Source organism: Triticum aestivum, chromosome 3B, assembly GCF_018294505.1.
Source record: "Triticum aestivum cultivar Chinese Spring chromosome 3B, IWGSC CS RefSeq v2.1, whole genome shotgun sequence".
NCBI lineage: Eukaryota > Viridiplantae > Streptophyta > Magnoliopsida > Poales > Poaceae > Triticum > Triticum aestivum.
In genome coordinates, this window is record NC_057801.1 from 434,406,724 (window position 1) to 434,431,665 (window position 24,942).

General features: G+C 43.6%; 1 protein-coding gene across 1 annotated transcript; it reads right to left on the minus strand.

Annotated features, from left to right (window-relative positions):
- Positions 1-3,995: 3,995 nt before the first annotated feature.
- LOC123070225 (plastidic ATP/ADP-transporter) lies at positions 3,996-8,164 on the minus strand. Its single transcript, XM_044493308.1, has 5 exons — positions 7,288-8,164; positions 5,552-5,821; positions 5,336-5,479; positions 4,900-5,247; positions 3,996-4,545 (listed from the first exon to the last, which is right to left on the minus strand). The coding sequence occupies exons 1-5, from the start codon at positions 8,053-8,055 to the stop codon at positions 4,207-4,209; spliced, it is 1,869 nt and encodes a 622-aa protein (XP_044349243.1). The 5' UTR covers positions 8,056-8,164; the 3' UTR covers positions 3,996-4,206.
- Positions 8,165-24,942: the final 16,778 nt, after the last annotated feature.

Here is a 24,942-nt window from a genome sequence, read left to right on the forward strand (position 1 = left end):
CTTGATGATGCTTGTTGCGTGGGAAATCTGGAACGAACGCAACGCGGGGATCTTCCGCAACACCGCCGCCCCTACTACCGTCGTCATCGCCAAGATTAAGGATGAAGCCTCTCTTTGGGCTCGTGCGGGTGCGAAGTATTTGAGTAATATTATTGCCGCGAGAATAATTTGTAATCGCCCGCTTGGCGGAACCATGTCTACTCCTCTTCTTAATCTATACTTCTATACTACTATTAAACAAGCGAACATTATTTTTCCTAAGCGCACCCCCTCTAATGTACACAGAACAAGACGGCAGAATTAAAGCCCCACGATAAGACCCACTATTTGGTTTGAACCGTCAAGATAACAACCAACTGTCACCAAAAACACGTCTAGCAATTTAAGGAGGCGGACGAAAACTCTGTCATCGTGCATGCGAATCGTGCTAATCGTGCTAAGAGAGGAAACGAGAGAAAAATCAGCATGCAATAACTATCCCGTGATTTAGGGGATAATAGCCATCCAGCAACAGCCTCGCAACCTTGATCTCCTCTAAGCCACACAAGCCGCGGCCTCGATCTTCTCCAACAAACGCCCAAATCTGCTCCGCCTCACGAAGGGCAGGAAGGCCGCGGCGCGGTGGTTGAGCGCGGTAGGCAGGAACGTGGTGGGAGAGACGATGGGCTGGGGTAATGCAGGGGAGGAGGTTGGCCCCAGGAAGAGCAGGAAGGCCGCGGCGCGGTGGTTGAGCGTGGTGGTGCAGGAGCCGAGCGGGGCGCTAGCGAGGTCATACTGGATGAGGCGCTAGACCCGGACGGTGGCGGCTGCGTCGCCCAGCTCGATGCAAGCGAGAGGATGATGAGTTGGGTTACTTTGGTATCGATTTGGAGTCGGGGTGAAGATGCAGTGTCAGCCGCTGCCGCTGCTCCTCGCGGCTCTTCTTTGCAGGCCCACTGAAGGACATCCAGACGTGCATGCGCGATATCATGGAAGCGGTTGGGTCGTTCGTCGCATGGGCTTGGCCTTGCATATCTGCCACACTGTCGTTAACACATCTCTTGGCCGCCACATTCGGCACACACGCATGTGACACATCTGGAGTTCTGAACCAGGGGCGCACGTGGTAGTGAAACACCCGCTGGATCTTGGTCTCATCTTATTTGGGTGATTGTAGTGTGCGCGTATGAACCAAGTCACCCGTACCAGGCTTGCTGGCGCGCCGCCCTCGGGTGGGCATGGAGTGCCGCTGCGGATGAATGGGAACGTGGGATACGCTCTGCGCCGGCAGAGGGGCCGTCATAGTAGATGGATCAGCTAGATTTGTCCGGCTCAGTGAAAATAAACAAGTCATTGGGCGAGCAAATTCGTTAGTTAATGTATTAGGTGTGGGGTTCTAGGACCTGTACAGTGTGTTTGAACACTACTGCTGAGCGACAACATATGGTCACTAGATCTGATCACCTGACAGCATGACGAGATCAGGTTGTCACTTACCGATTGCCCCGTCAGTTCTATTTCCGAGCCAAGTACTAGCAGAGAATTAGCAGTATGATAGCTAGCATTACTCTTGCATTTTCATGCTTTTATTATTAACTGGGTAGGTCGGATCTTCACATTCACGTTGTGTATTGGAGTTATATTGTTGCTTTCTTCGTCATTACAGAATTAAATGTTCGTCTGCGTTATGGATGTTGCTAAATCATCATAATGCAACTGGTTTTTGCAGAAAATTGCTGCTTGGAACAGGAGTTACTTTAAGTCCGAGTATTCTCATTGCAACATTAACCAGTATATATTCAGATTCGCTGGGATTCTTGTATCAAAGGAGATGATAAACCGGACAGGCAACTTTGGTACAATAGTCATCACTGAACAAGCACATTCATCCAAGCGGACTACTTCAGATTTTCAATAAAAGGTGAGGGTTACTCCAGGAAGGTAACAAATTAGGTAAACCAATTAATTTTTGTATCCATAAATTGCTATGTATATAGCTTGAGTGAACTGGAAACATGAATCCCCCCTTTCACTATTTTTTAGTGCATATCATCGGGATCTCATAGAGTTTGATGGAATATACATTGACCTCTTGGTTTCAGATTTGTTAGTAAGGGACTGCAGATTCTATTTGTTTCCTATGAGAACAATGAACAAGTGAACTCCGGTGGCCATTATTTATTTTGTTTGTAAAACAAGTAGCAAATGACAGATTTATCAGTCATAAACCATGGTGAAAGGTATTATGAATTACAATTTACATCTGTGAGTAATCTCTCCTGTATTACATATTGCCATCTATTTCACATATTCGTACTCACTTTATACTTCGGCGCAGCTGAATTGTCAATGTCCAAAACACATATAGTTCATTTGTCAGGACATTCTGTACAGCTTTTTCGCAAGTTACATATCTCCTGTCTACGTGATTCCTTTAGTTCAAAATACTGTTGAAATTTAATTCGTTGTGAAGTACGCAGTGCTCAGTTCACCTATTTGGCTATTTGGTACACCTAGCTGTATAACCTGGAAGCCCTTAGTTGAGTTGTGTTCTTGGAACTTCTTTTCAGTATATAACCTATCTGACCCTCACAAAAATTCTTATTTTTTGACAATTCAGCATCTTTATGGTGATTATGACAGTGCAATTTGCCACGCATACACGTTTCTTTCATAGTTCATCATTTATGCTATTCTATGCTTGTGTAAACAATAGTTGCTGGTATTTCACCTCACAAAAATATTTCTTCAACAGAGTTTCCTCTTCCTCGGGTGATGATGACGAAATCAGCTTGTAGAGAAATTGTCCTATTCTTGCACATAGAATAGTATCTGGAAATTGTGTCCATGTTTTATTGCAAGGATCCGATGTGTTCATCCTAATGTAACTTGCTTATTGAGCAGTGCATAGTTCCTGGTGGTAGAAGCTAGGCATAGTTGGGACTTCCAGAAAACAAAAGTATATCTGAAAGATCAAAATGTAAATTAGGCATTGCTTATTTAGCAAAATGTGGATGCTCTAAGAGGCAAAATTAATGTTCACAATGTTATATGACTTTTTTGTTGTTGATTTTATTTGATTGATTGCGTACTAACTAGAATGTATGAAATTTTTGTCCTATCATTGTACGTGCGTTGCACGTGCACATTTACTAGTTAATGAAAATGGCAAATCTTTTGCCTTGTTTCAAAAAAAAAGTTGACTTACCGTTGGACATGCTGAATTCTTGCTCCTATTTAGGCCTCGTTTGGATGCTAGGAGCGATATTTCCAGGGAATAGATGGCCCGGTTGAAATTTTCTTTCACCAATTAGAAACCCCGTGGAAAATTGGCGCCATCATTTGAATCAAAGGGGCTAATCCCCCATAGAGAAAAAGGACCATGCTAGAACTGAAGCAAAATCAAAACGTGACGAACTGAAGCAACATCATACCCCATCGAATCTTGTTGCCAGTGAGCCCTCTTTGTCCATGTATCCCCGCCGACATCACTGTCTTCACGGCCCTCACCAGCAGCAGCCGGCGCCGCCGGCAGCCTCCCTGGTGGCGCGATCTAGTGGGCAAGACGCAGAACTCCAATGGGAGGAGATCTGACGATGCGGCTGCCGCCGCCGTTGATGAGCACGACGCAGGCGGGGGCACGAGTACGAGGCACAGACAGAGACCGAGGAGAAGAGGATGGTGTTGCAGGAGAGGGAGGCGGCGGCCGCGTGAGCATTCGAGATGGGCGTCGAGAGCAAGCGAGACAGGGGATTTCGTCCCGATGTCATGGGACGTGCATCCTGTCCCGGGGAAATGAGATCGGGCCGATAAAACCTCGTACTACATTCCAGCGTCCAAATGGCCAGGCACCTGGCCCGGGGCTGATTTTACTCGCGGGGTGGAAAGGGATGGGCCGGGATCCTCAAGGGATCCCCTGGCTACCAAATGAGCCCTTAAAGTAGCAGCAGTTTGATTCCAGCCGAAACGAAACCAAGCACTAGCAGGTGTGACGGAAATTTTGCGAAAACACAATAGAATTGCAACAATGGTTGAATTTCCACACCGGCTCACCAGGCCTTTCCAGGCCGGTTGTCAAAATTTGCTTACATTACAAACTAACCAGCACCTCTTGATGCTGCTCACTGTTACAAACTTGGAAGAAATTGTCAATCGTTCCATCATCATTATTTCTGCCCAACGTAACCAGTCTCCTGCCTGTGGCTTCTCCAAAGAAGGTTGACCGGTCTATTGAGCTGGAGATGAGTCGGATGGTGAGTTCTCAGTTCCATTTGATTGCTCCACCAATACATCAGTAGCCGCCTCAGGTTCCTTGGGTGCCGCCGTTTCTACTTTCTCTTTTGACATCTCCTTTCTGAGATCCTCTTTGGCCAAGCTTGAGAATTGCTTGTCCAATGATCTTGCCGCGCCTAGCCATGCAAGCACGATGACCAACAGTATACCGCCAAGGTAGGGGGTCGAGTTTGCCAAAGAGCCAAATATCAGGATCAGAAACTGTTGGATCAGCGCACCACCCGACTTGCCCAATGGGTTGCAGACAACATCAATGGCCGCCTTTCCCTTCAACTGCAAATGGATCGAACCAAAGTTAGCATGTGCAGCATAACAATGGTGCTGTCAGTGAGTTCTGAAGAATTGAGAATTAGCTAACCAAACATGGTGCGAACCAGGAAAAATGAAGGAGAATATGGTATGGTGTTTACTGGGCTAGGCTACATGTGCACTGGTCTTCTAAATTATTTACTAATATTTACATATATTTAATCAAGAATTTGCTAGAGTAAACACATATCAAACAACCAATTAACACATGAAATACCATTATAGAAAAGAACATCAGTAAATGAATATATATTTTTCACAGAAAAATTTACCAAGGAATCACACAGATAAAAATGGAGTCTGGAAGGATGAACAAACCTTCATATCGCCATCCAAAGGAATATAGGCCATTTCCTTGCACGGGTCGAATAAACTGTACTTTGCACTCTTGCTAAATATGTTCTGCAGCGCACCCACATAAACAGCCGCAAGAAGAGGGGTCATACCCCATGTGGCAAGCAGGGGAGTCAGTGGTTGCCCAAACAAAATCAGAGAGAAGAAACCAACGCCAGTCACCAACAAAACTGTGGGGGTGATCATGGCAGCCACCCCCCAGCCAAATTTTTGGAATATAATCCGGCCTAACAGCATCATCGTGAAAGTTGCAATTCCAGTTGCGGTAGAGAAATCACCCATGAAAGATGAGTACTCGTTTGGACTGGGGAACTGCCAAAATGAATAAGGAACCATTACTGCAATGAAAAGTTTAAAGGAGTACAAGGAAAGAAGAAAAACAAAAGCCGGAAAATTTTACCTGTGCCTTGAGCTTCGATTTCCATGTGACTTCCACAAGATTGATACTAATGCCATATGCAACAACTAAGGTAGCAAGGTCCCTCACATATTTTGAAGAGATCAGAACTTTCATACTCTCTTTCATGCTAAGCTTAGGTTTGTTCTGTTGAAACAAAGGCTATCAGAATATGTAGGTGGTAATATAAAGGGCAGCACATTCAAGTATTCTACTGACCTTTTTCTTCTTGTGGTCAGATTTTGGAAGAGAAGGATCATTCAACACAAGTTTGTTCACTCCCCAATAGATGGAAGTAATGACAAGCCCAAGAAGTACCACTATGCCCATCATTCCTTTCAAAGATACCTCCCAACCATCAACTCCTGGACCCATTGTCTTCCGCAAATTTGAGAAATACTTCACAGTACGCCCAGAAAAGATAAGGGCAATATTTGCCCCAAGGCCAAATAGAGGGTAGAATTCTTTTGCTTCATCGACTGTGGTGATCTGAAAAAGATTTAATCAACTCAACTGGAGCACGAAGGGCTATCATTTAATAAGAAAGCTGAGCAAATAAAATAAATATTCAAACTCAAAATTCCATATGGCAGACACAATAAGGACATGGACAAACAAAGCCATCACAAAGGTACCCTTTCTTTAGCAGTCTGCTCTCCAAGGGAGTGCACCAACAACTACTACAGTGAGCTCCTACTATTCAGATACCCCCCCCCCCCTGTTGCTCGCCTCTGGCAGGTATTACGATTGACTGACAAGAGTTAATCGCAAAGCAACTGTTGGAAGTGGAAACTAACTACCAGATCCTTCTGCAATAGAACACCGGCAATTCCTTATGTGGAGTGTCTGGCTACACCGCTATGGTGTTGTCTTCAGATACATAACTCCCTCACTCCTAAGTCACAATGCAGGCTCGTAAGCTCTGTCTTCTTAGTGTGTTCTGAACACTGTACTTTCAATAAAACTGAGTGCAGAACAGAATGTTTCACATCTGAAACGATAATAACTTAACAAGAATAGCCATCAAATTATGATAACTGAACCACTGAAAACGTACAAGTGCTAAAGGTGACAATGCTGAATATTTTCATACATTATCTCTGTGTTCTCCTTCTGTATTTTTATTGATTTGTGTTCACTTATTTTTAGCAAGTTTAAGAAATGCTGTCCTGATTGTCTCTCTCAAAAGAAATTGCAGCTAGTAAAATGTCCATGAGCCCATATCAAGTACTCCCTCCGTCCCAAATTTCTTGTCTTAGATTTGTCTAGACACGGTTGTATCTAACACTAAAACGTAACTAGATACATCCGTATTTAGACAAATCTAAGACAAGAATTTTGGGACGGAGGGAGTATGAACAAGGTACCCTTCCATTCAAGGTAGTCATAACTACTCCCTCCGTTCCGAATTACTTGTCTTAGATTTGTCTAGATACGGATGTATCTAGCACTAAAATGAGTCTAGATACATCCGTATCTAGACAAATCCAAGACAAGTAATTTGGAACGGAGGGAGTATCTCAGAAGGGGTTAGAAGCGAGCCATATCCAGCCATGTGTTACATAAAACAAATATGCACAAGCAGTAGATGACTGAAAACAACTCAAACCTAATTCAGGTTGGGAAGCTAGGAATCATGCAGCAGACGATATTCGTAGCAGAAAGCAACAAGCACATAGACCTCAACCAACAGTTTCAGCCATACAATGCAATGCGAAATGCTACAATGCAGGACCTACAAAATACCACTACAAAGAGCACGTCCCATTTATGTCATCATCAGCTGTCTAACCATTCTGGCAGAGAGAAGTTTTGTTCTCGAATAACCAACCGTGCCGTCAAATATTTGACTGTGAACGGTCGAAACTAGTGTATAAAATTAGCCTGGAAACTAACGACGGGACTGACATTTGCACATTCCAAGGTTGAACGAAAAAAACAAAGCCGTAACTCACCTGGTTGGCAAAACCCCAGAAGAGGACAGAGACGACGACGCTGCCCCACAGCTCGGCCATGACATAGAATAAGCAGAAGCTCCAAATCCTGAGGATAGCTACCGGTCCAAGGAAGCTGGGGCCGAGCGCCGCCAGAAGCTTGTCGGCGAGGGCGGTGGGATGGATGGCATCCCTGAGTGGGTAGAGCACGAAGCCGAAGAGGCCGAAGAAGGCGATGAAGGGGAATATGACGGTGTAGAAGAGCGCCTCCCGGGAGAGCACGTCGGAGAGCTTGGAGTATGCCAGCATGAAGCCGATGGCCATGGGCAGGTTGACCCAGGTTTTGAGGAAGGGGATGATTTCTGCGCTGCTCCCCTTGGCGGTGACCACCAGCACGTCCTTGGTGTCCCGAAGGATGGTGTAGTTGAACAGGATGCAGAAGAACATCAGGCCCAGGGGCACGATCTTCTTCAGCGTCGGCAGGCCCACGCCGAGGAACTTCTTGACCTCCGGCTGCGCCGGGGGCTGCGGCACCGCCGCCGCGGCCGCCGCGCTGCAAGAGACGCCAGCACCAGCACTGGTCCTGCGCTTCAAGAGCCCATACCCCAGGACGGCGTCCTGCGAGGAGGGGGCCCTCGACGAGAGGAGTGGGGACTGGAGAGCGGCGGGCCTGGAGCTGGACGCGGTGGAGAGGGACGCGCGGGCGGCCCGGAGGCGCGGGAGCGGGAGGCGGGGCCCCGCGCGGAGAGAGAGGCCGGGCTTGGCGCTGAGGAGGGCGAGCGACTCCATGGATGGGTGGCGGCGCTCTGCTTTGCTCGTCTCGTCGCCGCCGCTACCTCGCCCGCTCCAAGGCGCGGATTGGGGGGAGGGCGAGGGGGGGGGGAAGGTGGGGAGGGACCGAGGGAGGGAAGTGGGTGTCGAGCTTGGGCGTGTATTAAAAGATGGCGCATCCATATGAGGACGGGATCGGCCGTGGGTTTCGGGCCCGAGACGATCCTGGCCGTTGGTTCGGGCTCTGGGGTTGGGGGCTTGGGGTTGGTGGGAGCAACGAGACGGCGTCAAGCGGCCGCCCCACGCAGTCAGCTCCGGGCTGCGGCCGAGCTCGCGCACTCGGCCCACGTGGGTTTTGTTTCAGGGCAAAGCAGGAGTTTTTCTTTCTACAACGGCAAACAAAAGGAGTTCTCCCACTACTTTTTCACGTTACCTTGGTGTGAAACGTGCAAGTCTGTTCAAGTTCAACCTCGAGGGCTTTTCTCCGTGGTTGGTGGCGGTGAGGATTTTAGAAGAGCACCTGATGAATACCTATATTGAGACGATGACCTAGGGCGAGAATTAGGGTTTTGACTCTATCACCACTACTCTCGTTGTTTATCTCTCTTGCTTAGGCTGGCAAGGGAGGGTGTTGTCCTTCGCTGGAGAGACGTAGGGTGAGATCAAATCAATGTCTGCTAGGTTTTAGATGACCATGGCGATGGTGAGCTCATCCTCAATAGGGGATAAGAGAAAGAATGTGCAAGTTGATTCATCTACTGAAGAAATTGAATGCCTACAAGATGGGCTTCGGGGAGAAGCACAGCTAAGAGCAATGAGTACCATGAGCTTCAACTGTCGTGGCTTTGGTAGCGCTATGACACTATGAGAACTTTGCAAGTTGGGAAATCATGTTGTGTGTTCTGTAAACTCGGATTCATAAAGTTGAGTTGAGAAGTTATCCAATACATTAGGTTTTCATAAAGGATTTGTTGGAGGTTTAGGCCTTTTTGGAACAATAATACAAGTGTCGCTACCACATTGATGCTATTGTATCCGATGTGTGGTATGGATATGTGGCACTTTACTAACGTCCACGGAGAGGTGAGGACATCATATACGATATAAAAACATATGATAGACTAAATGTCATATGTTTTTCATCGTCTCCCCCGTGGTTATGTACTGGCGACTTCAGTGAGGTCCTCCATCACGGGGAACATGAAAGCGTGTAGGAGTTACCCCAATGTGCCGGAAAAATCTAGCCCCGAATCCTTTGGGATTCAATGAAGATTATGTGATGCATATCTAGTATAATTTTCTGAGATACCCATAGTGACATTGGGGTAACTCTCTAGATTAAGATTAGAATGATAAAGATAATGAGGTGGTTGTTTAATATAATTTTTGAGGTTGCCATGCCCTATGGATTAAGATTACAAAGAAAAACTTGTAGGTGTGTGATACGTCTCCAACGAATCGATAATTTTTTATTGTTCCATGCTATAAAAGTATCATTCTTGGATGTTTTATACTCGTTTACTAGCAACTTTATATCATTTTTTGGGACTAACCTATTGACATAGTGCCCAGTGCCAGTTGCTGTTTTTTGCTTGTTTTTTACTTCGCAAAATATTAGTACCAAATCGATTCCAAATGCCACGAAACTTTTTGGAGAATTTTTTCTGCCCAAAAGACACCCAGGAGGCCCAAGAAGTGCACCTGAGGGGGCCTGTGAGGCCCACTAGGCACCAGGGTGCGCCAGGGCCCCCAAGGCGCGCCCTGATGGGTAGTGGGGCTCACAAGCACCCCCTCCACCGACTCCTGGCTCTATAAATACTCTAAAAAACCAAAAACCCTAGGGGAGCCGACGAAACACAATTCTAGCCGTCACAAGTTCCAAAACCACGAGATCCAATCTAGAGGCCTTTTTCGGCACTCTGGCGGAGGGGTCAACGATCACAGAGGGGTTCTTCATCATCACCCTTGCCCCTCCGATGGTGCGTGAGTAGTTTACCACAGACCTACGGGTCCGTAGGCAGTAGCTAGATGGCTTCTTCTTTCTTTTTGATCTTCAATACAATGTTCTCCTCGATGTCCTTGGAGATCTATTTGATGTAATGACCTTTTACGGTGTGTTTATTGGGATCCGATCAATTGTGAGTTTATGATCAGATCTATCCATGAATATTATTTGAGTCTCTGTTGAACTCTCTTATGCATTATTGTTATAGTGTCGTATTTCTTCTCGGATACTTTGGTTTGGTTTGGTCAACTAGATTGATTTTTCCTGCCATGGGAAGAGGTGCTTTGTGATGGGTTCGATCTTGCGGTGCCCAATCTCAGTGACAGAAGGAGACATGACTCACATGTATCATTGCCATTAAGAATAAAAAGATGGTGTATATTCCTACATGAATAGATCTTGTCTACATCATGTCATCGTTCTTATTGCATTACTTCATTTTTCCATGAACTTAATACACTAGATGCATGCTGGATAGCGGTCGATGTGTGGAGTAATAGTAGTAGATGCAGGGAGGAGTCGGTCTACTAATCTTGGACGTGATGCATATATACATGATCATTGCCTTGGATATCGTCATAGTTATTTGCTCTTTTATCAATAGCCCAACAGTAATTTGTTTACCCACCATATGCTATTTTCTTGAGACAAGGCTCTAGTGAAATCTACGACCTCCGAGTCTATTTCCTATCATATTATTTTCAGATCTACTTATCCAAAAATACCTTGCTGCACTTTTTCTTTACTTATTTTATTTTGTGTTTTTGCTAGATCTATTTATCCAATCTCATACAATTTAATCTATCTCAGTACCGAGGAGGGATTGACTACTCCTCTTACGCGTTGGGTTGCAAGTTTTTGTGGTTTTGTGTGTAGGTGTTGTTTACATAGTGTTGCTTGGTTCTCCTACTGGATCGATAATCTTGGTTTCATAACTGACGGGAAATACTTACCGTTGTTGTGCTGCTTCATCCTCTCCTCTTCGGGGAATTACCAACGCAGATACAAGCAATCAGGAAGAATTTCTGGCACAGTTGTCGGGAGACATCATCAACATCTATCAGGTTCCTACGCACAAACTCTCATATCCTTGCAGTTACTTTATTTTCCATTTTCCTCTCGTTTTCATCTCCCCCACTGCTAAAACATTTTCAGAAAAACACAAAAATAGTTGCCTTTTTATTTACCTTCTATTCGTTTGCCTTTTTTTGTTTGATCTTTTGTTTGTGTGTGATCTTGTTTGCATAGTCACGATGTCTCAAGAAAATACCAAATTGTGTGATTTTCTAATACTACTAATAATGATTTTATTAGTACTCTGATTGCTCCTCCCGCCACTAGTGGAAGTCTTGTGATATTAATGCCGCTTTGTTGAATCTTGTTATGAAAGAGCAATTTTCCAGTAATCCTAATGAGGATGTTGTGTCCCATATAAACACTTTCATAGAATTGTCTGATATGCAAAAGAGAAAAATGTGGACAATGATATTGTGAAATTGAAATTATTTCATTTTTCTTTGTGAGATCGTGCAAAAGTTTGGTTTTCATCTTTGCCACAAAATAGTATTGATTCTTGGGACAAGTGCAAAGATGCTTTCATCACTAAGTATTTTCCTCCCACGAAAATTATTTCCCTTAGAAGTTAAATCATGAATTTTAAGCAACTTGAGCTTGAACATGTTGCCCAGTCTTGGGAAAGGATGAAGTTGATGATAAGAAATTTCCCTGCTCATGGTTTAAATCTATGGATGATGATACAAAAAATTTATGCGGCATTGAACTTTGTTTGTAGAAATCTTTTAGATTCCGCTGCGGGTGGTACTTTTATGGAAAATACTTTGTGTGAAGCTACTAAATTGCTAGATAATATCATGGCAAATTATTCACAATGGCATACTGAAAGAGCTCCTACTAGTAAAAAAAGTTAATTCTGTTGAAGAAATTAGTACTTTGAGTGAAAATGTTGATGCTCTCATGAAATTGGTTGCTAGTAAAAATGCTCCTATTGATCTAAATTATGTTCCTTTGTCTACTTTGATTGAGCAAAATAATTATCCCGTAGATGTGAATTTTGTCTCGCGAAACAATTTTAATAACAATGCTTATAGAGGTAATTTTAATCCTAGGAATTTTCATGGAAATTCCTCTAATAATCATGGCAATTCCTATGGTAATTCTTCTTCTAATAATAATAGGGTGCCCTCTGATCTTGAAAGTAATATTAAAGAATTCATCAATGCTCAAAAAGTTTTCAATACTACGATAGAAGAAAAATTGAGTAAACTTGATGATATGTCTAGGAACATTGATAGAATTGCACATGATGTGGAAAATCTCAAGATTAAAAAATTTCCACCCAAGGTTGATATTAATGAATCAATTAAAGCTTTATATGTCTCTATGGATGAAAGTAAGAAAAGAACCGGTATGCTTAGAGCTAAAAGAGAATTTTTTTTAGAAATAGTGTTTTCGCCCGATTGCTTTCATAGTAGTGATGAGGATGTTTATTATATTGATTCCTTGTTTAGTAATATTAAACTTGATGATAAGGGGACTGAAGAAGAGTCAACTTTAGCTAGAAGGCGTCCCCGTAATTTGGAGGGTGAAAATCTTGTTGAACAAATTGATAAAAGTGGGTTCGGAGAGGTTAAAACTTTAACTAGTGATGTGCCCACTCTTTTGGATTGCAAAGAATTTAATTATGATAGTTGTTCTTTGATTGAATGCATTTCTTTGTTGCAATCCATGCAAAATTCACCCAATGCATATGAACAAAATAAAGCTATTACTAAACATATTGTAGAAGCGATGATGAAAGCTTTAGAAGAAAAGTTGGAATTAGAGATTTAAATTCCTAGAAAATTATATGATGAATGGGAACCCACCATTAAAGTCAGAATAAAAAATTATGAGTGCTATGCTTTATGTGATTTGGGTGCTAGTGTTTCCACAATTACGAAATCTCTTTGTGATGTTTTTGACCAATATTGAAGAATGCTCTCTCAATTTGCACTTGGCGGATTCTACTATTAAAAAACCTTTGGGAAGAATTATGATGTTCTTATTATTGCAAATAGGAGCTATGTGCCCATAGATTTTATTGTTCTTGATATTGATTGCACTCCGTCTTGTCCTATAATACTTGGTAGACCGTTTTTATGAACTATAGGTGCCGTAATTGATATGAAAGAAGGGAATATTAAATTTCAGTTGACTTTGAGAAAGGGTATGGAACAATTCCCTAGAACTAGAATTAAGTCACCATATGAATCAATCATGAGGACAACCTATAGAGCAAAAACTAAAGATGACAATACTTGAATCTTTGCATTATGCCTAGCTAGGGGCATAAAACCATAGCGCTTGTTGGGAGGCAACCCAATGAATAAAATATTTTTTCTTTTTTTCTTTCTGTTTTTGTGTGTTGACACAATTATGATACTATTATGATTGTGTTTTTATGTTTTAGTTAGTGTTTGTGCCAAGTAAAGCCTTTAGGATCATGTTGGGATGATAGTTTATTTGATCTTGTTGGAAAACATACACTTTTGCTCCTAGGAGCAGAATTATTAAAAATCACAGAAGCGTGATAAAATTCTGTTTTTTTACACAAGCTTTATATACAAATTTCCTACGTTGTCCTAATGTTTCAGAATTTTTTGAGTTACAGAAGTATGGTCAAAGTCCAGATTACTATAGACTGTTCTGTTCTTGACAGATTTTGTTTTCGTTGCATTGTGTGCTTATTTTGATGAATCTATGGATTGTATCGGGGGATATAAGCCATGGTAAAGTTAGAATACAGTAGGTATAATGCAATAATAAAATATGAATGGGTTTGCAACAACACTTAAAGTGATTTGCTTTATTATACTAACGGGTCTCACGAAGGTTTTTGTTAAGTTTTGTGTGATTGAAGTTTTCAAGTTTTGGGTGAGATCACAATGGATGAAGGAATAAGGAGTGAAAAGACCCTAAGCTTGGGGATGACCATGGCACCCCAAGGTAATATTCAAGGAGAACCAAGCAACTAAGCTTGGGGATGCCCTGAAGGCATCCCCTCTTTCTTCTAACTACCATCGATAATTTTACTTGGAGCTATATTTTTATTCGTCACATATCATGAGTTTTGCTTGTAGCTGAAAGTGCGTTATATCGACTAGAGGGGGGGTGAATAGGCGATTTTCATGAATTCTTCACTTAGGAATTTACCGGTGAGGAAATTCCTTAGCGAAGAACTACTTGCAGCGGAATAAGTACTCAGAAGTAAGCATAACAGGATACAGACTTAGTCATCATGATGAGCTGAAGACAAGCGCAGAGTACAGAAAGCGTAAACACAGGATAACACAAGATGAAGACAAACAGACTGAAGAAATTAAACTGAGGAAATTGAGAAAGTCTTCAGTCAAAGTCTTCAAACACAGATATGAACAATCACTCAACACAGTAATGAGGAAATGAAAGAGTTGAGGAGATAGAACCAGTAAGGTTGGTGAAGACAATGATTTGGTAGACCAGTTCCAACTGCTGTCTCAGTTGTACGTCTGGTTGGAGCGGCTGAGTATTTAAACTCGAGGACACACAGTCCCGGACACCCAGTCGCTGAGCACGCAGCTCAGGACACCAAGTCCTCACCGTATTCTCCTTGAACTAAGGTCACACAGACCTCGTCCAATCACTCGTGGTAAGTCTTCAGGCGACTTCCAAACCTTCACAGACTCGGTCACTCGGCGATCCACAATTCCTCTTGGATGCTCTAGACCATGACGCCTAACCGTCTGGAAGAAGCACAGTCTTCAAAGGTAACAAGCGTCGGATCCACGCAGGATCAATCTCTTCAGTGATGCTCAATCACTTTGGGGTTTGTAGGTGTTTGGGTTTGGGTTTTTCCTCACTCGATGATTTTCGCTCAAAGTCCTCGGAGGATGGGTTGCTCTCAAATGACAAGTGTCAGTTTCTCTCGGAGCAGCCAACCAACTAGTGGTTGTAGGGGGCGGCTATTTATAGCCTAGGGAGCAGCCCGACATGATAAGACATAAATGCCCTTGTCTGATATGACCGTTAGGTGGATAAGATATTTTGGGACAGCTGGCGCGTAGCACAGCAACGGTCGGAAATTTGACTATCAAATTCCTCAGGGCTATCATGTTCCTCACTGTGTAGGCAATCCGCACTGGCGAATTCCTAACTCCTCAGTCAGAACAAATTCCTCAGCGACCAGAAGAACTTCGTCTCTGTCACTGAAGAAATTGACTGAACTGTATGAGATTTCCAAAGGCTTCACTCGAAGGGTTTGGTAGGTGTAGGATTTTGAGTTGAGCATCACTTGGAAATTTTTCCTTAGTATTTCCTCGACCCCCTTTAACAGTACGGTGTTTCCTATGACTCAAGAAAGAGAAAAACAAAACTATGAAAACGAAAGTCTTCAAGCTTCATATTCCTCGCATGAATATCAAGTCTTCACGGATACACCAATTTCTTCACTTTCAAAGTCTTCATGAAAGTCTTCAGAAATACCAAAATCTTCAGTCGAAGATATTCATTTTTAGGGGTCGACTTTCCCTGTAAATATCAAACTCCTCATAGACTTATAGACCTGTGTACACTCACAAACGCATTAGTCCCTTAACCTATAAGTCTTCAATACACCAAAATCACTAAGGGGCACTAGATGCACTTACAATCTCCCCCTTTTTGGTGATTGATGACAATATAGGTTAAGTTTTCAACGGGGATAAACATGTGAAGTGTAAGTACTGATATTGAGGAATTTGATTGCAAGATATAGAAGAACTCCCCCTGAAGATGTGCATAGTGAGGAATTTGCTTTTGAAGCAATGCACACTTGAAGAGTTGAATCATGGAGATCTCCCCCTATATCTTGTAATTCATACACGCATTTGACATATAATATGAAGAATTTGAAATGCATGATGAAATATGGTGCCTGATGAAATTCAGCATGCGTGCAGTAACATTAATGAGGAACAAGCATGCAGAATAACATATCGAGAGTATCAAAGCACAGTGCATCAAAAGTATCAGGGCACCATCGGGTTTAAGATTACAACTCGATCCAATAAAGTTTCAGAAGAACGAGAGTTGTAACTTAGCAAAAAAAACGCCCATATAATAGACCCGCTTGAAGACTAACTCAAATTTCTCCCCCTTTGTCATCGAATGACCAAAAGGATCGAAACTGAGGACTAACGCCCCTGAAGAATATCAAGTTGATGGAGGAGCGCCAGCGTTGTTGGGGTCGGTTGTTGTAGTAGGGCCTGCCGCAGTGTCGTCCAAGTCTTCATTTTCATCAGTCTCGCGTGATGAAGAATAGGAGCTGGCCACCAAGGAAGGAACTTTGACCTTCTTGAATTTCTTCGGTGGAGGTGCAGACCAGTCAAATTCTTCCTTGAGACCCATATTCTTCAGATCTGCAGCGCTGTAGACATGAGATAGAACAGCCCAGGTACGGTTGAAGGTTTCATGGAGGTAGTATTGGTTTTTCTTCACTGCATTGTGTGTTGAGGTCATGTTGTGAAGAATTGAACCAAACTGACGCTTGACCCATTTATGATTGCGATCAACCTTCTGATGAAGACTGAGGAGTAACTCACGATCAGTCATCACCCTGGGAGCTGTGGCTTGAGGATTTTGCTTGGCGGCAGAGTCATGTGTGGCAGAGTCATCATTGGTGGAGTAGGATGCAGCCTTGCGAAATTGACCATCCAATGGACGAATGCCTTCATCTATCACAGCAGTTGCCTTGCCTTTGTCATCAGCTGAGGAATATGTCCGTTTGAGGACTTCAATCGGAGGCAAGTAGCTGCCATGGTTCAAAGTGTCAGCTTTGTAATTTAGTGAAGCCCTTGTCCTGATGAATCTCATAATCCATGGTGCATAAGGCTTCAGCTCAAATGGTGACATAGCAATATTCGCCAGAGTCCTCATGAAGAAATCATGGAAGTTGACGGGAACGCCATGAATGATATTGAAAAGCATGTTCTTCATGATGCCAACGACCTCTTCATCATTTGAGTCGTGGCCTTTGATAGGACTCATTGTCTTCGACAGAATGCGATAGACAGTCCGGGGCACATATAGTAATTCCTTGACGAGGAATTTGGTTCGAGGAGCCTGCCCTGGCTTCAAAGGCTTCATCAGCACTTGCATGAAATGATTTGAAAGTTCAGGTTCACTGTAGACACAACGAGCACCGTCAAGGGGAGGACTGAGTGGGAGGGCACGAAGCAATTCAGTTGCTGGTGCCTTGTAGTGAGTATTTTCAGACATCCAGTCCAACACCCATGAATTCACATCTTCAGAGTTTCCTGTGATGTGCAGCGTTGCATAGAATTGAAGAATGAGTTCTTCATTCCAGTCACAGATGTCAGTGCAGAAATTTAACAGTCCAGCATCGTGAAGAACACTGAGGACTGGCTCGAAGCATGGCAGAGACTCCATGTCTACATGAGGAATGTGTTCATGATCGAAGACTTTGTCTTTGTTGAACAGTACTGAGGAATAGAAATTTGCTTGACTAGCAGTCCAGAAACGCCTCTTCCTTATGCGAGCAGAGTCATAGGGGTTATAGTCAGTGAAGAACACATGCTCGCTGAAGAAATCTTCAGCCTTGAACTTTTGCTTCGTTGAGAATGGATCCGTTGGCTTGGGCACTGGAGTGTCAGTGAGTTGCATCACAACCTCTGGAATCGCAATCTCAGGTTCTTCAGGCTGAGGAATTTCTGGTTCCTCTTCAGTAGCAGGCTGCGTGTTCAAGGGTTCAACAACAGCAGCTTCTTCAGCACTAGCGGCTGGAATGTCTTCATGCACAGACGAGGTGGGATGAGTTTCTTCAGAGCCCATTTGAACAGTTGGTGCAGGGGACTGAGGTATTTGTTGAAGTGGGGTGAAGAGTGGAGTATTGGGGTGCTGACTTTCCCAAAAGTCATCATTCATCACTGGCGTTGTGCAGCCAATGTCCACGTCTTCATCTTCAATTTCTTCAACGCCAGCCTCTTCAGCTGTGAACTGAGGCATTGGCGAGGAAGCAACAGTCGTTGAAGGGATCGCATCCACTTCAATTTCTTCATCAACCTGCTCTGACGAAGCAGCAGATTGAGGTTCTTCATTAGATCCGCTTGGGATCACATATTCCTCACCAAAAGGAACAAGGTCCTTTGATGACATGGTGGAAATTGGAACAACATCAATTGGATTCTCAATAGAGCTTGTCAGAGGCTTCATCTTCTTTGGAGCTGAAGATTCTGAAGCACTGGATGCTTTCCTTTTCTTCACTGCAGCTCGCTCTGCAGCCTTGGTCTTCTCACATCTGATGCACATGGAAGAATTGGAGTTGGTGTAGGCGCAGGAGGAACTGAGGAATCTGGTTGAATTTCCTCAGGCGCAACTGATGCAGTTGCCCTGACTTCTTCAGTTTCTTCAGGCGCACCACTAGTGGATGCCCTGACAATTTCTTCAGCGGCTGGAATGGAGTCATCAGCCCTGGAACTAGCATTTTCTTCAGCAGCCTGAATGTCATCAGCGGTGCTGGCATGTTCTTCAGTTGGCTGAGCAGATGCTTCAGCTTGAGGAATTTCTTGTTGCGATGGGGCTGCAACATTTGTGAATTTCTCAGTCAGTTTCACAAACCTGACTTTGGCTCCTTGCCAATCAGCATAGTAAGCATTGAAGTCATTGCTGAGGGTTTTGATTTCAGCTTGGATCTTGAGGAGTTCATCAGGTGTCATATTGACAACGTTATTCTTCAGGAACTTCTCCTTTCTGAACTGAGTCTTCTTGATTTGCCTGGCCTTCTCAAATTTCCATTTCTCTTCAGTGATGAAATGGGTCAGCATGTGACTTTGACCAGGAGTCAACTTGAAATCAGGCATAGGAGTATTTGGATCCTTGTGCCAGAGATCAATGTAATCAAGGATCGCCCTTGGATCCAAAAGCAGTGGCACATTTGTGCCTTTGGCTCTAGCGGCCCTTTCTTGTCGGTCTCTGATGATTTCTGCAAGTTCATCATCATCAGCTTCATCATCAGATGGCACGTGGAAAGCAACCTGTTTCTTCTTCGGACTTGGCCGAGTACCTCGACCAGCCGTTGCCTTAGTCTTCAACAGAGTGGGGCCTGATGAAGATTTTGGTGCAGCTGAGGAACTTGCTGAGGCACCAGAGGCAATAGAGATGCCTGTTGTCCTTTGGCATGTATCCAGATGTATAGGTGTTGAGGACTTTGACAGAGCAGCTGAGGACTTTGGAGGAGGAGCAGTAGTTGGTACTGGCCGTGAGGGCTTTGAAGATTCTGGCCGTGAGGGCTTTGAAGATTCTAGCCGTGAGGGCATTGCTGAGGAACTTGGCCATGAGGGCATAGTTGGTGAAGCACTTGGCTTGTGAGCAGGCTTCTTTGCCATTGATTTTCTTGGCTTAACAGAGGCCTCAGTGGCAGTAGCAGCAGCAGAGTCTTCATTGAATTTCCTCACTGCCTCTTTAGCTTGTCTCGCCAACTTAGCTTGGCGCTTGGCCCATTCTTCAGGAAAATCCTCACCACGCTTGATGCTGGTGGGGTCAGCTTCTTGGCCAGGTGCCAATGGAGCTCTTGGGCATGGAGGATTAAGTGCGAATTTCTTCATATACTTTGGAGTCACATATCTGTACTCCCTCCATTCTCTTGCCCATCTCCGTTCAATCTTCTGTATGCGCACCTTGCGCTGAGTTTTAGTTTCTTTTCGTACTTAGCCTCATCAGGTGTGCAATAATCAGCATAGAGGTCCTCAGGGATTTCAAAAGCAGTCATGACCTCAGGCTTCTTTCCTCCTTTCTGCGGCCTCTTACCATCAGCCATATTCTTCAGATGAGGAATTTGAACAATCGAATTTTCTGAAGAAGTATGCAACTTTTCTTCGAGGAACGCTGCAAATGAGTTAAGTTGATGAGAACCTAGTGATTCAGCAGCGGACATGAGTACCTGTGAACAGAGTATAGTTGCGAGGAATTTGGAGAGGTCATATGCGTTCTCAGAAGGTTTTTCAAAAAGAACAAGTTTGAGGAATTTGACCAGATGAGCCTTGAAGAATTTCACTAAGCGTTCTTTGTCTTAGGTTCCAGAGTTGTATAGATCGAGGATCCACACAATTGAGGAATCTTGAAGAAAAACGATGCTTAGAGAAACGAATCAAGAACAGATGACTAGTGAGGTGTTTTGTGTGTGAGGATTTGAAGAATAAAACACCTTTGAAGATTTTGTTGTGAAATTTCGAATCAAAAGGGGTAGTAAATGTAACTTTTAATTACCCTGGATGAAGAACACGACGAACTGAGAAGCAGAACAGTGAAGTTCGTCGGTGTAGATCTTCCACGCCCTAACTTGGCGGAGGAAGACAGCTACGGCGGCGGCGGAGTGAAGATTTCCGCGGTCGGCGCGAGTATGACGGCGACGAGGTCGAGGCAGTGAAGCTCTTCCTCACCGGCGACGATGGAGTAGCGGCGGCGCTAGGGTTTGAGGAGCTCGAGCGAGAGAGAGAGAGCGGTCGAGCGGAGTAAAGGAAGTGAGGAAGGGATGAGGGGGTATTTATAGTCGCAGTGAAAAACTGTTCGCCCGATGATTTAGGACGAACCTGCCCCTGACCCTTCTCCTTCGCTTGACATGTGTCACCCATGTACTGAGAACTGGAGATCGTGTTAGATCGTGGGTGAATAGATAAGTCTATCGTGGGATCCGGAACGGTTTGAGCGGTAAAACCGAAAATTTGGATAACACTAAATTTAAAGTTTCGTTCGCAAATTCTTCAGCTGTCAAGGACACAGTGAAGATTTTGAACGAGTTTCAAATAGAACGCACATGAAGAATTTGTGAATAGATTGGGTTGAGTATAGCATAGAGGGGGAAGGGTCCGATCACATTCACTTAGCAGAAAATGCAACTTGAAGAAATAGCCATAAGTGAATGCTGTAGAGGACATAAACTCATATATATATATAGCCAATGAAGAAAAACGACAAAAACATTGAAGATTTTGCGAAGTTGAAGAATTTGAAAAACTGAAGAATTTCAAAAACTGAGGAATTTCAAAAATGAAGATTTTCAACTTTGGTGGTGGCGTGACCCACCGTATAAGAATGATGATTTCAGACACCGCGTACAATTGTCGTAGGGTTCTGAGAATCAAATTCTTCATTAATTTCTTCACACTTAGAGTGTTATTCTTCATTGATTGAAGAAAAACGTTTCTTCATGTGTTGCACATCTAAGTCATCAATTTTGCATAAGTGTCAGGATGAGTGTCCTTTTTCAAAGAACATTCGAAGATTCTAAGATATTTAGCTCACACCGCAACTTGCTAAATCTCTTCTCATCCAAGGGCTTTGTGAAGATATCGGCTAGCTGTTCTTCAGTCTTCACGTGCTCGATGGAGATGTCGCCCTTCAACACATGATCACGAAGAAAATGATGACGAATCTGAATGTGCTTTGTCTTCGAGTGCTGAACTGGGTTGTGAGCAATCTTGATGGCACTCTCATTGTCACAGAGGAGAGGCACATTCTTCACGTTGATGCCGTAGTCCTTGAGGGTTTGCTTCATCCATAGCAGTTGAGCACAACAAGAACCAGCAGCAATGTACTCAGCCTCTGCAGTAGACAGTGATACGCAGTTCTGTTTCTTCGAGGACCAACAGACCAAAGATCGTCCGAGGAAATGACAAGTACCAGATGTTGACTTGCGGTCCACACGATCACCAGCATAGTCAGAGTCAGAATATCCAATGAGATCAAAAGTAGAGCCCTTGGGGTACCATAATCCTAGTGTTGGTGTGTGAGCTAGATATCGAAGAATATGCTTCACAGCCTTATGGTGTGATTCCTTCGGTGCAGCTTGAAATCGGGCACACATGCAAACACTAAGCATTATATCTGGCCTAGATGCACATAAGTACAATAACGAGCCAATCATGGAGCGGTATACCTTGTGATCGAAGTCAATACCATTTTCATCAGTGCATAGATGGCCATTTGTGGGCATAGGAATTTTGACGCCTTTGCAGTCTTGCATGCCGAATTTCCTCAGAACTTCCTTGAGGTATTTCTCCTGAGATATGAATATGCCATTGTGCTGTTGACGAATTTGAAGACCTAAAAAGAATTTCAACTCTCCCATCATAGACATTTGATATTCTTCACTCATCATATAGGCAAATTCATCACTATAACGTTGGTCAGTACAGCCAAAGATAATATCATCAACGTATATTTGGCACACAAACAGTTCACCATCATAAGATTTAGTAAAGAGAGTAGGGTCGAGTGAACCGGGTGTGAAGCCATTCTTCATGAAGAATTCCTTCAAAGTGTCATACCACGCCCGAGGGGCCTGCTTGAGGCCATACAGGGCCTTGTTGAGTCTGAAGACTTTGTCAGGATTCTTTGGATCTTCAAAACCTGGGGGTTGAGCAACATATACTTCTTCCTCAAGCTTACCATTGAGGAATGCACTTTTCACATCCATTTGTTGTAAGATAATATTATGATGGTTAGCATAAGCAAGTAATATGCGAATAGCCTCAAGTCTAGCAACAGGTGCAAAAGTTTCATCGAAATCAATTCCTTCAACCTGTGTGTAGCCTTGAGCTACAAGTCGTGCCTTATTCCTCACCACAAGGCCATTTTCATCTTGCTTGTTGCGGTAGATCCACTTTGTGCCGATGATATTATGCTTGCGAGGATCTGGACGTTTGACCAGTTCCCAGACATTGTTGAGCTCGAACTGATGTAATTCTTCTTGCATGGCCTGAATCCACTCAGGCTCCAGAAATGCTTCATCTACCTTAGTGGGCTCTGTAATAGAGACAAAAGCATAGTGCCCACAAAAGTTAGATAAATGTGAAGCTTTTGAGCGTGTGAGAGGACCTGGCGCTCGAATGTCATCGATGATCTTTTCCACTTGCACTTCTTTTGCAATGCGAGGATGAGCTGGTTGTCGTTGAGGAATTTGATCAGCATTTTCTTCAGCACCATTTTCTTCAGCATTTTCATCAGGTGCACCAGCTCGATTTTCTTCACGTTCTGGAATGAATTCTTCAACAGATTCTTCGGTAGGAATAACATCCTCAGTAGCCTTGAACTTGATAGAATCCTCAGGTTCTGGTTCATCTATCACAGAAGGTAGGTGCTCTCTTTGCGAGCCATTAGTTTCATCGAACCGCACATCTACAGTTTCAACAACCTTGTGAAGAACGTTGTTGAAGACTCTGTAGGTGTGCGAGTCCTTTCCGTAACCAAGCATAAAACCTTCATGTGCTTTCGGTGCAAATTTAGCATTGTGATGAGGATCTCTAATCCAACATTTAGCACCGAAGACTTTGAAATAACTCACATTGGGTTTCTTGTCAGTGAGGAGTTCATAGGCAGTCTTCTTGAAGAATTTGTGAAGATATACCCGATTGATGATGTGGCACGCAGTATCAATTGCATCAATCCAAAAACGACGAGGCGTTTTGTATTCATCAAGCATAGTGCGAGCCATTTCAGCGAGGGTTCTGTTCTTGCGCTCCACGACGCCATTCTGCTGAGGAGTATAAGGAGCAGATAACTCATGAGTAATACCAAGTTCATCAAGATAGCCATCAAGACCGGAATTCTTGAACTCGGTCCCATTGTCAGTTCTGATGTGCTTGATCTTCACACCAAAGTTGGTTGAAGCCCTCGAGGAAAATCGTTTGAAGATTTCCTGCACTTCATGTTTGTAAGTGACAATGTGTACCCATGTGTAACGAGAATAGTCATCAACAATAACAAAGCCATATAGAGATGCATCATTCGAAACAGCAGAATAATGATTAGGACCAAAGAGATCCATGTGAAGCAATTCAAATGGACGAGTAGTGGTCATGATAGTCTTCGCTGGATGCTTGGCCTTTGTCATCTTTCCAGCTTCACAAGCTCCGCATAAGTGATCCTTGAGGAATTTGACATTCTCAATGCCAATGACATGCTTCTTCTTCGCAAGCGTGTTCAGATTCCTCATGCCAGCATGACCAAGTCGTCGATGCCATAGCCAGCCTTCTGAAGCTTTTGCAAGTAAGCACATTGCTGGTTGTGGTCCTGTAGAGAAATCAACAATATACAGATCTCCTCTCCTAAAGCCTTCGAAGACTTTGGAATAGTCAGCTTCCATGATCACAACACATCGATATCTTCCAAAGACAACAACCATATCAAGATCACAAAGCATTGAGACAGACATGAGGTTGTATCCTAAGGACTCGACAAGCATGACTTTGTCCATGTGTCGATCCTTTGAGATCGCAACCTTACCTAGACCCAATACCTAACTTTTGCCTTTGTCAGCAAAGATGATGTGCTTCAGATGTGACGGTGTTAAGGGAGCATCCATCAATAGACTCTTGTCACCCGTCATGTGATTTGTACATCCACTATCTAGAACCCACTCGTTGGCTTTGGGCTGATCATCCTGCAGATGAATTAGTGCAACTTACGATCTCATATACTTCATCAGTGAAGAATATGATATCAAGTTCATCAGATGAATTTCATCAAACAGTAAAACAGATATTTCAGTATGAGGACGTGTGAAATGAAAGTTCATTTCATCATGATTCGCCTGCGTCCTTTCAGGCATTTTGTCAGGCCTCCAGCAAATTCTTCAGACGTTTAAAGCACGTCTGGAGACCTGACCCTGCATAAAGGATTAGTTCTTTTTCTTCACCACCCACATCTGAAGGGGTGGCAAAGAGTTCATCACTCTGCGAGCACCATATGAGAAAGGTGGCATAGAGGCCAATCCATTTCGTTTCACATAAGAGGGGTTAGGGTAAGCATATGAATAAGCAGAGAAATTCTTCGAGGACTTATGAACATAATGATTTGAAGAATAATGC

Coding starts and splice junctions, on each gene's coding strand:
- LOC123070225 (XM_044493308.1), bottom strand. CDS start 8,055: ATGGAGTCGCTCGCCCTCCTCAGCGCCAAGCCCGGCCTCTCTCTCCGC. Junction 5,822..7,287: donor TCTGGGGTTTTGCCAACCAG/GTGAGTTACGGC, acceptor AATCTTTTTCAG/ATCACCACAGTCGATGAAGC. Junction 5,248..5,335: donor AATCGAAGCTCAAGGCACAG/GTAAAATTTTCC, acceptor TCATTTTGGCAG/TTCCCCAGTCCAAACGAGTA.